Source organism: Arachis hypogaea, chromosome 5, assembly GCF_003086295.3.
Source record: "Arachis hypogaea cultivar Tifrunner chromosome 5, arahy.Tifrunner.gnm2.J5K5, whole genome shotgun sequence".
NCBI classification, from domain to species: Eukaryota; Viridiplantae; Streptophyta; class Magnoliopsida; order Fabales; family Fabaceae; genus Arachis; species Arachis hypogaea.
The window spans coordinates 105,491,600-105,504,326 of record NC_092040.1 but is presented as its reverse complement, the minus strand read 5'-3'; the positions used below and the strand labels follow the sequence as shown (position 1 = coordinate 105,504,326).

General features: G+C 31.3%; 1 protein-coding gene and 1 long non-coding RNA gene across 2 annotated transcripts; one reads left to right on the top strand and one right to left on the bottom strand.

The window, feature by feature from the left end:
- Positions 1–3,922: 3,922 nt before the first annotated feature.
- LOC140184539 (uncharacterized) lies at positions 3,923–7,522 on the top strand. Its single transcript, XR_011881571.1, has 2 exons — positions 3,923–6,155; positions 7,197–7,522. It is a non-coding gene; the product is annotated as an uncharacterized lncRNA (long non-coding RNA).
- LOC112802459 (2-methylene-furan-3-one reductase) lies at positions 7,009–10,078 on the bottom strand. Its single transcript, XM_025845692.3, has 4 exons — positions 9,773–10,078; positions 8,590–8,913; positions 8,018–8,177; positions 7,009–7,418 (listed from the first exon to the last, which is right to left on the bottom strand). Exons 1-4 carry the CDS (start codon positions 10,001–10,003, stop codon positions 7,153–7,155), a joined length of 981 nt encoding a protein of 326 aa, XP_025701477.1. The 5' UTR covers positions 10,004–10,078; the 3' UTR covers positions 7,009–7,152.
- Positions 10,079–12,727: the final 2,649 nt, after the last annotated feature.

Here is a 12,727-nt window from a genome sequence, read left to right as displayed (position 1 = left end):
CGGTCTCTATTTATTTTTGGCGAGCACTGATGTAAACAATTTTTTTTTCTTCATCTGAGTAGGGTTTAGGAGTTGCGACGGACATTGGTAAAGAAAAGACAAAGACACTACTGGGTGCTGTTGACCGCGGCGGAGGAGGTGGTGGCACAGCTGCTCAGGGAGAAGGAGGCGCGCGGTGGTTGAGAAGGCCACATGCGGAACACTGAGCTGGAGGCACGTGTTGCGCAGCTCGCGACGGTAGCGTAGGTGTGAATAATTGTAGAGAGAATGCGCGCAGTAGCAACGTTGCTTGTAGGGAAAATAGGGCGGGACAACTTACGGGAAAAGACGGTGCAACGGCGGCGTCAAGAGCAAGGGACGTGATGCAGGGAAGAAGAAGGTGCAGCGGCGGCATCGGTTGCAGGAAGCACAAGGACAGCACAATTCATGGGAGAAGAAGGTGCAACGGCGGTTCAGCGTGTTGCTTCTTTAGACGATGTCGATGGCAGTGAGGTGTGTTGGTGATGGCTCGACAGGGAAGGGGGAGTAAAGCGGCTGCAGTAAAAGGAAAAAAAGGTAGAAGATGAGATGCTAGAATTGTGGTAGATAAATAGAGTAGAATGTTTTTTGTTTTAGTGAGTCTGGAGTGGAGTCTATTATTTACATTGTTCATATTTTCCGTTGTTTATTTAACAGAACTCATTAATAGTTTATTCTACTTTATGGTGTCATTATTTGTGTTATAAAATTTCAGATTAACATTAATATGTATGATGATTTATTAAGAGTAAGATATAAAAGAGATTAATATTGTCAAATAAAAAAGAAAACAATCATGACAATTATGAGAGAGATTGGACAACAAACAACTAGTTGATAAAAAAAATATTAATTTGATTATATTTAAAAATATTTAATCAACTAATAAGAGTAAAATATGAAGAGAATATAAAAATTTGTATTGCTACTCAAAGGAAGAAAAGTATCAAGTCTTTATGAAGGTTGATTTATTGCAATCACTAACAAAAACCTAGGCTTATGATATAAGAAGAAGAATAAGGTTTTGAGGCTCGGCGGAAAGAAAAAAATTCAAAAATCAAAGATAGCACATTGAGTGTCTTTTCATCTTGATGTATTTAATTTTGTTTGAGTCTTCCTAATATAAAAGACTTATGATTCATTGAGAGATTATCTAAAAAAGCCTGAGTGCATAGTCATAAACTAAGAAGAAAAGATCATACTTTTTTATATTTAGTTTGTTCTTTTTTTTTTGTCTTGGCAATTTGGTTTGGTCTTGACATTACTTTGTGAAGCTCGGAATTATTGCTTCGTTGGTCTTGGTGTAGAACTGATTTGGTTCGATTTGTTTTTGTTTTGATCTTAATCTTGGCATTGGTGATTGTAATATCTTGAATTGGATATAGTGAAATTTTGTCGTTATTGTGGTGGAGACTAGACGTAGACTTCATTGCATTTCGAGATTAAACAAGGATACATATTGATATCGTTTTCTCTACTATTTTTTCTTTTATCTTTTGTTGTTGAAAGAGACTAAATAAAAAAATATCTTACTTAACTTACTGTGTTACACGCTTCAAGTTTTAGAAGAGCACTTTGATTCAAACTTCTTCTTTTTCTTAAGGTCACACCTTTAAAAAGATGGAGAAAATGAAATGGTGGAAATTAAGAAAGGAAAGAAAAAAAAGAAAAAAAAAAGCAAAAAGGGGTTTGAAAAAAAAATAGAGAAAAGGAAAAAGATAAAAGAGAACACAAGAAAAAGAAAAAAAATAATAAAATAAAAATATAAAAGAGAGGAGAGGGTTACAAGTATTGTTGTCAGAATTGGACGATTCAATTAGTTGGACCGAAAAATTGGTGAACTGACATAAGACCGGTCTGGGTAGAACAAGAAACCGGTGTGAACCAGTTTGACCTGGTCAGTTGTAAGAAAAACTGCTGAACCGGCGAGTTTAAAAAACGGACCGGTTCGATTTTTATTTTTTTTAAACTTCTCCCACGAAACGACGCCGTTCCCCCGCTCTTCTTTTTGGAAAAATTAAAACCCTAACGGAGCCCCATCCCCTTCGCTCTCTCGGACTCAATCTCACAACTCACAAGTCACAGAGGCACAAAGCTCTCAGCATCTCATTCTCTCACTTAGTTTGTCACCGCCACCGCACGTCGCCGGTTTCTTTGCATCGTCTTGTCGTCTCCTGTGCATCTCCTTCGCTGCGCCGTCGCCTATGTCCGTGGTCCGCCTTCACCGCGTTGGCGCATCTCATTGCTCTTATGCGTCTTTGTCATCATTGTCGCGTCATCGTTCGGCGTGGCTCTCTGTTGCTTCTGCCTCCCCCTTGCCAGTTTTTGCTTCGTTGTGCTTGGTCGCCCTATTCTTTGCGTGTGTTTTGCCTCTGCCTTGTGCCTGTCTTGTGCCTCCTCTGTTTCTGCTTCTGGCCCTCTCCATCTCATATCTCCTCTGACTTTGGCTCTGTGATGGGAACAGATTGAAACACTGTGAGATAGTTCTGATTCTGGACTTCTATCTTTTTGGTTATTGTATATTGATTTTTAAAACTTGATTGCTGCTGTTTAATTGTAGATTTAAAATAAATAAATTGATGTTTATTAGAATTTATATTCAGTGACATTTTAAAGCAAATTTGAAAGCAATTGGAATTTAATGCTGGTGTTGTCGTTTTAAACTTTTTATGCTAATTGAAATTTGTATGGAATACTTGATTGTTATTGGATTAAAACTTGATTGTTGCTTGTTTAATGTAAATTTAATACTTTGTTATTGTATAGAGTACTTAATACTTGGTTGTTGCTGGTTTAATATTTAATTGTTACTGATTTATTGTAAATTTAATACTTAATTGTTACCATATTAATATTTGATTATTGCTGTTTTAACGTAGATTTAATACTTGATTGTTATTCTTATTGCTACTATTACATGAGTGTTTAAATAATAATATAGATTTATTGCTAATCAGAATTCTTTTATTAGTTATTTTTAGAAATTAAAATTTGTTGGTAGAATGTTAGTAGAGATTTTTTTTAATATAGATTTAATGTTTATTAATTGATTATTATATATTTTTATTTAAATGGAATCGGATTAATCGGTTCAACCAGTAACTCAACGGTCGAATCAATAACCCAGTAATCCAATAATCTAATCGAGTTGATTACTGGTTCGATTTTGACAACTATACTTACAAGGTTAGCAGCCACAACCTTTCTTTAAAATAACAACAAAGATAAAAAGAAAGTTAAAACTCTCGCTAAAAAAAAAAGCTCTAGCTAAAAAAAGAGAATGGATGAAATGATCTAATAAGTCCTCCGAAAATATAGTTCTTATACAAAAAGTTTTGAAATTTTAAAACATGTTTTTCTTTTCTCTTTTCTAATACAAAAAGATTTGAATTCTTTAAAGAAAATATTTTTATTACAAAATATCTTTAAATTTTGTGATATACAATTATTTTGTTACAAAATATATTAAATTTTGTGACATAATTTTTTGTTGCAAAACATTATGTACTTTTTAAATAAAATAATATTTTGTTACAAAAATTTATCGTTTTAAAATATTTTAAATTTTTGCAATAAATTAATTTTTTGTTATAAAGCATTTTGAGCTTTTGCATTAAAATAACTTATTGTTACAAAAAAACGATGCATTTTGTAAAAAAAAATTACTACAGAAACTTGAAATAAATTTTCATGTTGTTACAAAAAAATATTTTACAACAATGACAAAATTTTATTAAAAAAAACAAGAGTATATATCAATTTTGGTTCTCAAAGAATTTCAGACTAAACATTTTAGTTCCCAACTAAAATTAATTACTCGATTGGTCCCTAACAATTAATTCTGTCAATCACTTAGGTTCTTTACTCTGTCAACTCTAACAGAGGACAAAATAGGCCCTGACAACTCTAACATGGGACAAAATAGTCACTGATTTCCTCTATTCCAAAACGACACTGTTCTCTCCCAATTTCTATCATATCTCGCATAACACTAATAGTCTAATACGATAACTTCAAATTACACAATGCACACTCTATAACTTCAATGTTCACAAGAAAAAAAAATTCTCAACTTGTTTTCAACCAATTCATACTCAGGAAACTAATGACTATGTCTCTCAACTACTTGTCATCTTCAATGGATCTCATGAATCAAGACAGCAAATCTGATTTGTCAAGACCCGTCGTCGTCGTTGCAATCTCCCTCCTCCTCTGCCCTATCATCTCCATGACCACATTGTCCACCACTCTGATCGCTTCCTTCAGCTTCTTCTCCGAACCAATGTTCAATAATTGCTTTAGTTTCCATATGAGCGGCAACGACGACATTGCTCGTTGTACTGATAGCTTGGATGCGAGGTCGAAGGTGCCTGCCAACTTGGACTCCGGGAAAGAAGGAATGAAGTACTCAGTGTCTATTTCAAATGAGAATTTGAATATGATGTCAAAGGATAATCTTCTCATGATGTTCTAATGTCTAACAATCTATATTGCTTGCCAAAGAGTGGAGAAAGGCATGCCCTTAGGGTAGTTGTGGAACCTGGTCTTGAGGATGTCGTGGACGTTGTCGGGGTTGGAGGTGATGTTATCGAAGACGTGGAAGTGGATGCTTCTGGTGGGTGAAGTGCAGAGGAGGTGGATGTACCAGTTATAGAGATTTAGAAAATGTGTGGTCCGGGACATGTTGAGGTAGGTGCGACACGTGTAGCAATTACACCAAGGTTTAATCTTGGAGCAAAAGAGGGGGAAGGAAAAGATGGAAAAGAAGACTATGAAGGTGAAGAAGGAGAATATGAATGTTAGGGTTATGCGAGATATGATAAAAATTAGGAAAGAATAGCGTCATTTTCGAATAAAGGGGTAAGGGATCATTTTGTCCCTTATTAGAGTTGTCAGGGATCATTTTGTCTCCTGTTAGAGTTGTCAGGGACCATCTTGTCTTCTGTTAAAGTTGACGGAGCCAAGGACCTAAGTGACTGACGGAATTAATTGTTAAAGAACAATCGAATAATTAATTTTAGTTGAAAACTAAAGTGTCTGGTTCGAAATTCTTTAAGGACTAAAATGTATATATACTCAAAAAACAATATTTTATAACAGTTTTAGAATATAATGCAACAGTTTTGTTACAAATATATACCGTTTTCTTCTGGTGGGATGTTAAAGTTTAGTTCCATAGGTAAGTACACATTCTTCTTGTTCCAATATTCAACACACTACACAACGTGTATCTTATTAATTAGTTCTATAAACTAGACCAGGAATTATTTATGAACATACACATGAATATTGGTCATCACCAATCATTATCATTCAGCAGAAGATAATATTTATAATAATTATCGGCATACATAGAAACAGATAACATAGAAAATGACAAGGTCGTCTTATGACACAATAATAATACAAGCCTCAATTATTTACTACCACACACATCCTTATATATATTAATCAGTTCTGAAAACACGAACCGGACTGGCCGGTTCGACCGGTTAACCGGAAATCAGTCATTTGTCCAATTCAGTTGCTGTGAAAAAACGTCCTGCAAAAAACTGACTTAAAAACCGGTCAAACCGACGATTAACCGGTGAACTGCCAAAATTGCTCGATTTTTTTTCGGTTCAGTAATATATATATATATATATATATATATATATATATATATATATATATATATATATATATATTGTTAAAAAAAAACGTTCAGAACCCTCAGGCCCTCACCCACCTCTGCCCCTTTCTCTCTCTCTCTCTCTCTCTGGGCAAACTCAAACCCTAACGGCGGTAGGAACCCAACCCCATCCCATTGCCGTGCTCTTCTCTTCCGATAGACGGTGTTGTCGCCGCCGGCAGAGACAGACTTGGGTGCCGTCTTCGCTCGTGGAAGGTCTGCTCGCTTCTCGATCCTCTTCTCCTCAACGTCGAGTGCTTGTTCGAAACTGTTGGCGACGCCGCCGCGAAGGGCTTCTCCATTGTCGTCTGTGCTCGATTTGTTGGTGCCCATCTCTCTCTTCGAGTTCTCTCTCTATTCGAGGTTTCGAGCTCTCTCTGTCGCTCTCTTTCTCACTGCGACGTGTCTCTCTGCTCGGCTGTGGAGTATTCACCGCGCCGTCACCTTCTTTCCTCCCTCGCCGCCAGTAAGCACTACTGCCTCAATTTATTTTTGGTTATTTTGTTAATTTTATTTATTCTGATTTTTGAGTTGTTGGCCGTTAATATTTTCGATTCTGCGTTGTTGATGAACATTGTTAATGCTAGAATTTTTTCTGATTCTGAGTTGTTTATGTTAATTCTGAGTTGTTTATGGCTTTATGCTGGTTTTTCTGATTGAGTTGTTAATTTTGGTTGCTGATTTTCATTGAATCTGAATTGTTGATGGTGGTATGGTAAAATTGATTTTGTTGCTGCTTTCTGATTTTGATTTTCTGTGCTTGATTTATTTGTTCTCTGTTCATGATTTTATTTACTGGCTTCATTATTTGTTTGTTTGCTGGCTTCATGATTCTGAGGTTATTTTTTCATGAATTTGTTTGCTGGCTTCATGAATTTGTTTGCTGCTTCATGAAATCCTCTGAGACTGCTAATTACAAGGTGATAAATTAGGGATTATTGTGAATGTGAGAGTGAGAGAGAAGAAAGAGGGGTAGGGACGTGGGGTGTGTGGTTTTATTTTATTTTTTTTCTTTCTTTTTTTTTAAGATACAAAACGACGCCGTTTAGGGTTATATTTTTAAACCAAAAATCCGCTAAAAAATCGGACGATTCTACCAATTTGCTGGTTAACCACCGGTTCGATCGATTTTTTGCCAAGCGATTTCTGACTTTATCCGGACCGGCTAGATAACTGGTTTCCGGTTAATCCGATTGAACCGGCCGGTCCAGTTCGATTTTCAGAACCATGATATTAATCCAACGTATTAGGATGTTGACCCTAATTACATTTATTCTAGCTATTCCGTGTATACCAAAATCAACTAGTAATATAAAATATATATTAAAATATAAATATATATTGAAAATAAATTAAATAAAATATATATTTATATATAAATATATTAATTAATGACTGATTTTGATAATTAATTTTAATATACAATAATATTTTTAATATATATTAAGTGGTAATAATAATATTCATGGGATGGGATAAACGACCACCTTTCCTGTGGCTTTTGCAGTTTGAATGTAAGAAAGAGCATCAATGACTTGAGAAAATGGCACTGGAGTAAGAGGATCCAGAACTGGCTTGACCTTGCCGCTCTCAAAGAAAGGCCTTAATTTGTCTAAAATAGATCCTTTGGAAGTGAGAACGAAAAAGATAGCTGGTGGAACTCCAGGAGGTACTATTGTCACTACTTTCCCACCTTCTTTTACACCTTTCAAGGCTCTTTCAGTTTGCCCTGTATCAATAATGGTGTTTGCACTGTTTTGGTTATTACAAATTACATATGGGTAATGCTAGTTAGACAAAAAAAAAAAAAGTCAAAACTTGCTTTATTTAACATTCATTAATTATCGCACTACTACACTACTACACTACCACTAAAAAATGAACATTCATTGATTAATTAAGTAGTCATTGTCATGGACTTCATAAAAATTTTCAAATTTTATCTAGAAGAGTATATATTTAAATAAATTTTTTAAAAATTTTGAATAAGACATTTTTATTTTTTAAATTTTTTTATTATATTAACATCTTTAAATTTTATAAAAGTAAAATATATAAGTTCTTCAATCATTTTTTCAAAAATTTATTTATCTAAATAAAAATAATAAAATTGACTAAAATAAAAATTTATATATCTTATTTTCGTAAAATTTAAAAACTTTAACATAATAAAATTTTATTAAAAACAAAAACATTCAACACAATATTTTTAAAAATCTATTTGAGTATATATTCTTTTATCTATAATAAAGATTCACATTTAGCATGATTTTTTAATTAAGAAAACTCATTCCGATTCCCCACTGTGGTTAACTTTGAAGACCTTACCTACTGTATCGTAGACTAGATCAAACTTTTCTGACAGCTCCTCAAAGTTCTCCTTTGTGTAGTCAATAGGAAAGTCAACTCCCAGTTTTCTTAAGAATTCGAGTTTTCCAGTGCTTGATGTTGCTGCTATCCTTGATGCGCCACACACATGCTTCGCAAGCTGCACACAAATAAATGTTACTAATTAATTTACATTATTAATTCGGTGAATTCTATCATTTTTATTACTTAGTACTTATTTTTTATTTAATTTAATTTTTATAATAAATTTCAAATATTAAAATTATTTATTTTTATATTTTTAAATTAAATATTAATTTCTATTTTTTTAACAAATTAGACAATATAATAATCATCTAAAATTTTATAATAGACACGTATATGTATCGATTAGATCTAATTAACCGAGAGATTATTAATATGGTTTACCTAAACAACTAGAAAAAGTAAAGTGGTTACCTAAACAGTAAAATTTTATAAAATTGTTTCATGTGAAATTAATATTGTAAAGGTTAGATAAATATATATATTTGACTGAACTCTAATAATTAATAGTACCATAAAATAATTACCTGAATAACTTGGGTACCAACACCGCCAGCACCTCCGAGAACAAGAATAGATTTGCCAGCAGAGAAGTCAGCTCTCTCAAGTCCTTCATAAGCAGTCTCAACCGCCGCAGGGAAGCTAGCAGCTTCAACAAAGCTGAGATTAGGAGGCTTGTGAGCCAAAAGCCTCTCTTCAGCAATAGTATACTCTGACAATGTTCCAAGAATCTTAAGGTTTTGTATGCCATCCTCGTTAATGTCGCCGTAGACTTCGTCACCAACTTTAAATTTCTTGACTTGATCACCCAATTTCACCACTATACCGGCAACATCAAGCCCTGGAACAATCTTCACATCATTTCGACCCACAGTGCAAACAATTATGAATGGAAAAAGTTAGTTTAATTTTATATATGCATCCATGAAAAAAGCATAGAAGAAGTGAAAAAATAAATATTTGACAAGAAATATGTATACAAGAGTAGTAGTGGGATCAAATTGTATAAAAAAATTCGTCCAATGTACAAGCATCTTATGTTCATGTACAGGATCTAAAAAAAATTACACTCAAAAAATATAATATATGCAACCTAATTTAATAATTATATCAGTGACTATCTTGAGATTAAATTATATATATATCAAGAAAAATCACATTAACTATCTAAAAATATTGGTGGGTTCTCACATACTAAGTGAGAAAGTACATAAAAGACATCTCTGCACATTTTGAATATGGATAAGAGTAATCACCAGAAAAATTAGGGATTATCGGGTATGATCAAACTAGAAGAGTGTGTGATCTTAAGAACAATATGTACCTTTAGATAATATGAGTTAAATTGGTTTTTCTATTAAATTTTTACTAATGTAATAAAATATCGACAGACTTTACCTCGCATGTTAGTAAAAAATTAACAGAGAAACAATTCGACTCATGTTGATATTTTTTAAGAATTAAATTGAAGTGTTGAATTTTTTAAAGACCAAATTAACTTATATATGTTAAAACACCAAATTGAACATTAATACAATTTATTTATCTCACTTTAATTTTTAACACTCCAAATTGACCAAATTAAGTGTCATGCATGTAATCTATAATTTTTTTTATAAATAGAAAGTGTAATATATAATATCATCTAATTTCGATGAAGGTGAATATAATTTAGCCTAAATGAACAAGGGAATATAGAGTAGTACATACAGGGAGATGAGGATCAGGGGTGTAAATGTCTTTGTAGAAGTCAGTGATTCTTTTATTATCAACTGGATTAAGTGATGCAGCCACAACTTTGATGAGCACTTGGTCCTCTTTGAGTTCTGGTATTGGCCAATTTGGATGTATCTTTAGAACATCACCTGGATTCCCATGCTCTGAATAGAACCATGCTTTTGTGTGACTTGGAATGGTGGAATCATCTGATGAAGCCATCATAGATATATATTAATTACTTTGGAAGATAGAAGAATGATGAAACACAACTTTGATTTGATGAGTTTACTTTGTTAGGTTGATGGGGATAGAGAGCAAAATTTATCACATATTTATAGCCTGTCATCTGATTCTTGTTAAATTAAAATTACCCATCAGAAAAGGACGTAATTGATTAAAAATAGAATAATTAAGTAGGAAAATGGATAATTTTCAGTAAAAAAAAATATTTAAGAGAATAAAGTGTGATATTTTATCTTTAATTCTATAAGTGAGATCAAAATTAAATAAGAGAGAATAATAAAGAATTAGATTAAACACTGAACAGCATCTAATTTTTTTTTTCACTAAAAAAGATCCACTCCTATTAAATAGAAGCTAAAGCAAAAGAGCAATGCTACATGTATAACGACAAAACATTTATTATTTTGAACTATTTAGTCAACAAATATATTTTAATAAGAAAAATATAGGTTACCAACAATATTTTTGAACAATGTGAATTAATAAGGTTAAAAGAGTAAATTAATCTTAAATTTAATTAGTAGCATTAAATTAAGGTGTAGTATATTTTTATTTAATTGATGATTGTTTATGTTGTTCAAAATAGTCATTGTTTACCTAACATTCCCCATTTTAATATATAATGTCTAAAAAATACCGTGTAAACTAAATTGTCATGTTTATATGTCAAATATATTTTAGACACAATATTTATTAGATATTTATTCAACATATGTATCTTTTCTCTAACTGTATTTTAATAAACAAATATTTTTTAAATATATTCAGACGCACCTAAGTACTATTAAAAATGTCTAATCTTATAAAAATAATATATATTATTATTTATTAAAATAAAAAATTATTTTAAATACGTTATAATTAAAAACAGTTGAAAACAATAAAAATAATTAAAATTAATTTATATTTTGATACATTTTAATCATATATATATATATGTATAGTGTTCTTATATTTTATAAAATTTTAAAATTTGTATATCTCATATTATATTGTATTTTGTGTCTGCATCAACATCCGTAAATATTGATAAAAAAAATGTTAATTTCCACCCTAAGATTTCTTAAACCAAAATAATTTGCATCAAGACGCAGGCCCTTACGTCAAGTTTTGAATTCTTTAGAAAAAACACTTCCAAGTTTCAAACAGTTCCCAGAATGAATACAGTACATCAAGAGAGAAACCACCAAATAATAGAGTTCTAAACACTTATTTTGGGTCTTTCAACCAAATAAAAATTAAAAAATAAATGAGACCTAATATATAATGAAATATAGGATTTCTTTTATTTAAATTAAATAAATATTTTATTTATTATTAAATAATTTTTTTTTCAGTTAATCTACACATATCTCGCGTATTGAGCAATTGAGATATATACATAATTTTTTTAGACTCAATGCATTCTAGATGTTTACAAAATTAAAATGAATTTTTTTATCTAAATAGTTACGTCCAAACAATTTTACCTGTAAAAGAAGCTTGAAGCCTCATAATTAACTCATCCCAATTCATTCACGTATTATATATATTCTCTTGTCTCCGTATTGATGGATATAACTAGTAGTGGTATTTTTTGCAGTTGTTTAGTCAAATAGAATCATAAAAAATAGTGAAAAAATAGTGATATTTTAGTACAGTTCTCCAAACTTCATAAATGGTGAAGACATTTCGACTGCATTTAAGGGTGTCTATGGATTGGATTCGATCCGCATATTCGCGGTGTTTATTCGAATCCGATCTGAAAATTGCGGATATGGATCCGATCCGCAATGCTTTCGGATCGGATTGGATCGGGGCCAAAAATTCGATCCATATAGTCATATAGACATACTTGTACATATTTCGGATAGACTTAGAATCTGTTGAATCACATTCTTTATTATTTATTTCGGGTGTACAATATCTAAAATTTAGCTAAAATTAAGCCGGATTTACAGTACTTAAAATGTGACACGTTGTATATAATAATAAATATTTTACACTACAAATTCTCATAATATAATATTTAATTAATTCATATAAAAAAATCATGAAATATATTATCTGTCTTTTTATTACATAGATGATGATAAAACTTAAATCTAAAATTTCATGCACGCATATTATTTAAATCTGATCTCTCACTAGCTACAAATATTGCTATTGCATTTATTTAAACTAATATACACGACAAAATTTATTTCTTCAAAGTAAATAATTATTCATTAGAAAACTTTGATAATAAATATTTCGTTATTATTAAGTGCCAATGGAAGAGAGCCCGAGAGGGTACAAACTACAAAATAGGAAAATTACATACGATATCCATGATGAAAAATTATTATTTAATTCAAATTTAAGTTGGCTATTCAAACTAGCCTACCAAACTCACTACATTTTTGGACGGCTATGGTTAGAACCACGTCATGGAATTTATAATAAGAAAATTTTGGCATAACATTTTCGGACTCCCACTTTTATCATCAATTCATCACGGCATAATAACATACATAATAAGTAATGTTATAGAGTACCTTTTTCAGCTAATATTTTTAAATTTTTTATTTATTTTAAATTATAAATTTTAAATCATAAATTATTAATAACCCTGAATCTTAAATTATAAACTTTGAATCTTAAATCCTAAAAAAATACAACTTTTTAGAATTAAAAAAGAAAAATTAAAATAACTACAATTTAACATCTTATATTTTCTCTAAA

What these genes read in the sequence shown, in the direction of transcription:
- LOC112802459 (XM_025845692.3), bottom strand. Translation starts at nt 10,003, where the DNA reads ATGATGGCTTCATCAGATGATTCCACCATTCCAAGTCACACAAAAGCA. An exon ending in CCCCTGATCCTCATCTCCCT is followed by an intron (nt 8,914 to 9,772) that starts GTATGTACTACT and finishes AATGATGTGAAG; the next exon opens with ATTGTTCCAGGGCTTGATGT. An exon ending in TCTAGTCTACGATACAGTAG is followed by an intron (nt 7,419 to 8,017) that starts GTAAGGTCTTCA and finishes TTATTGATACAG; the next exon opens with GGCAAACTGAAAGAGCCTTG.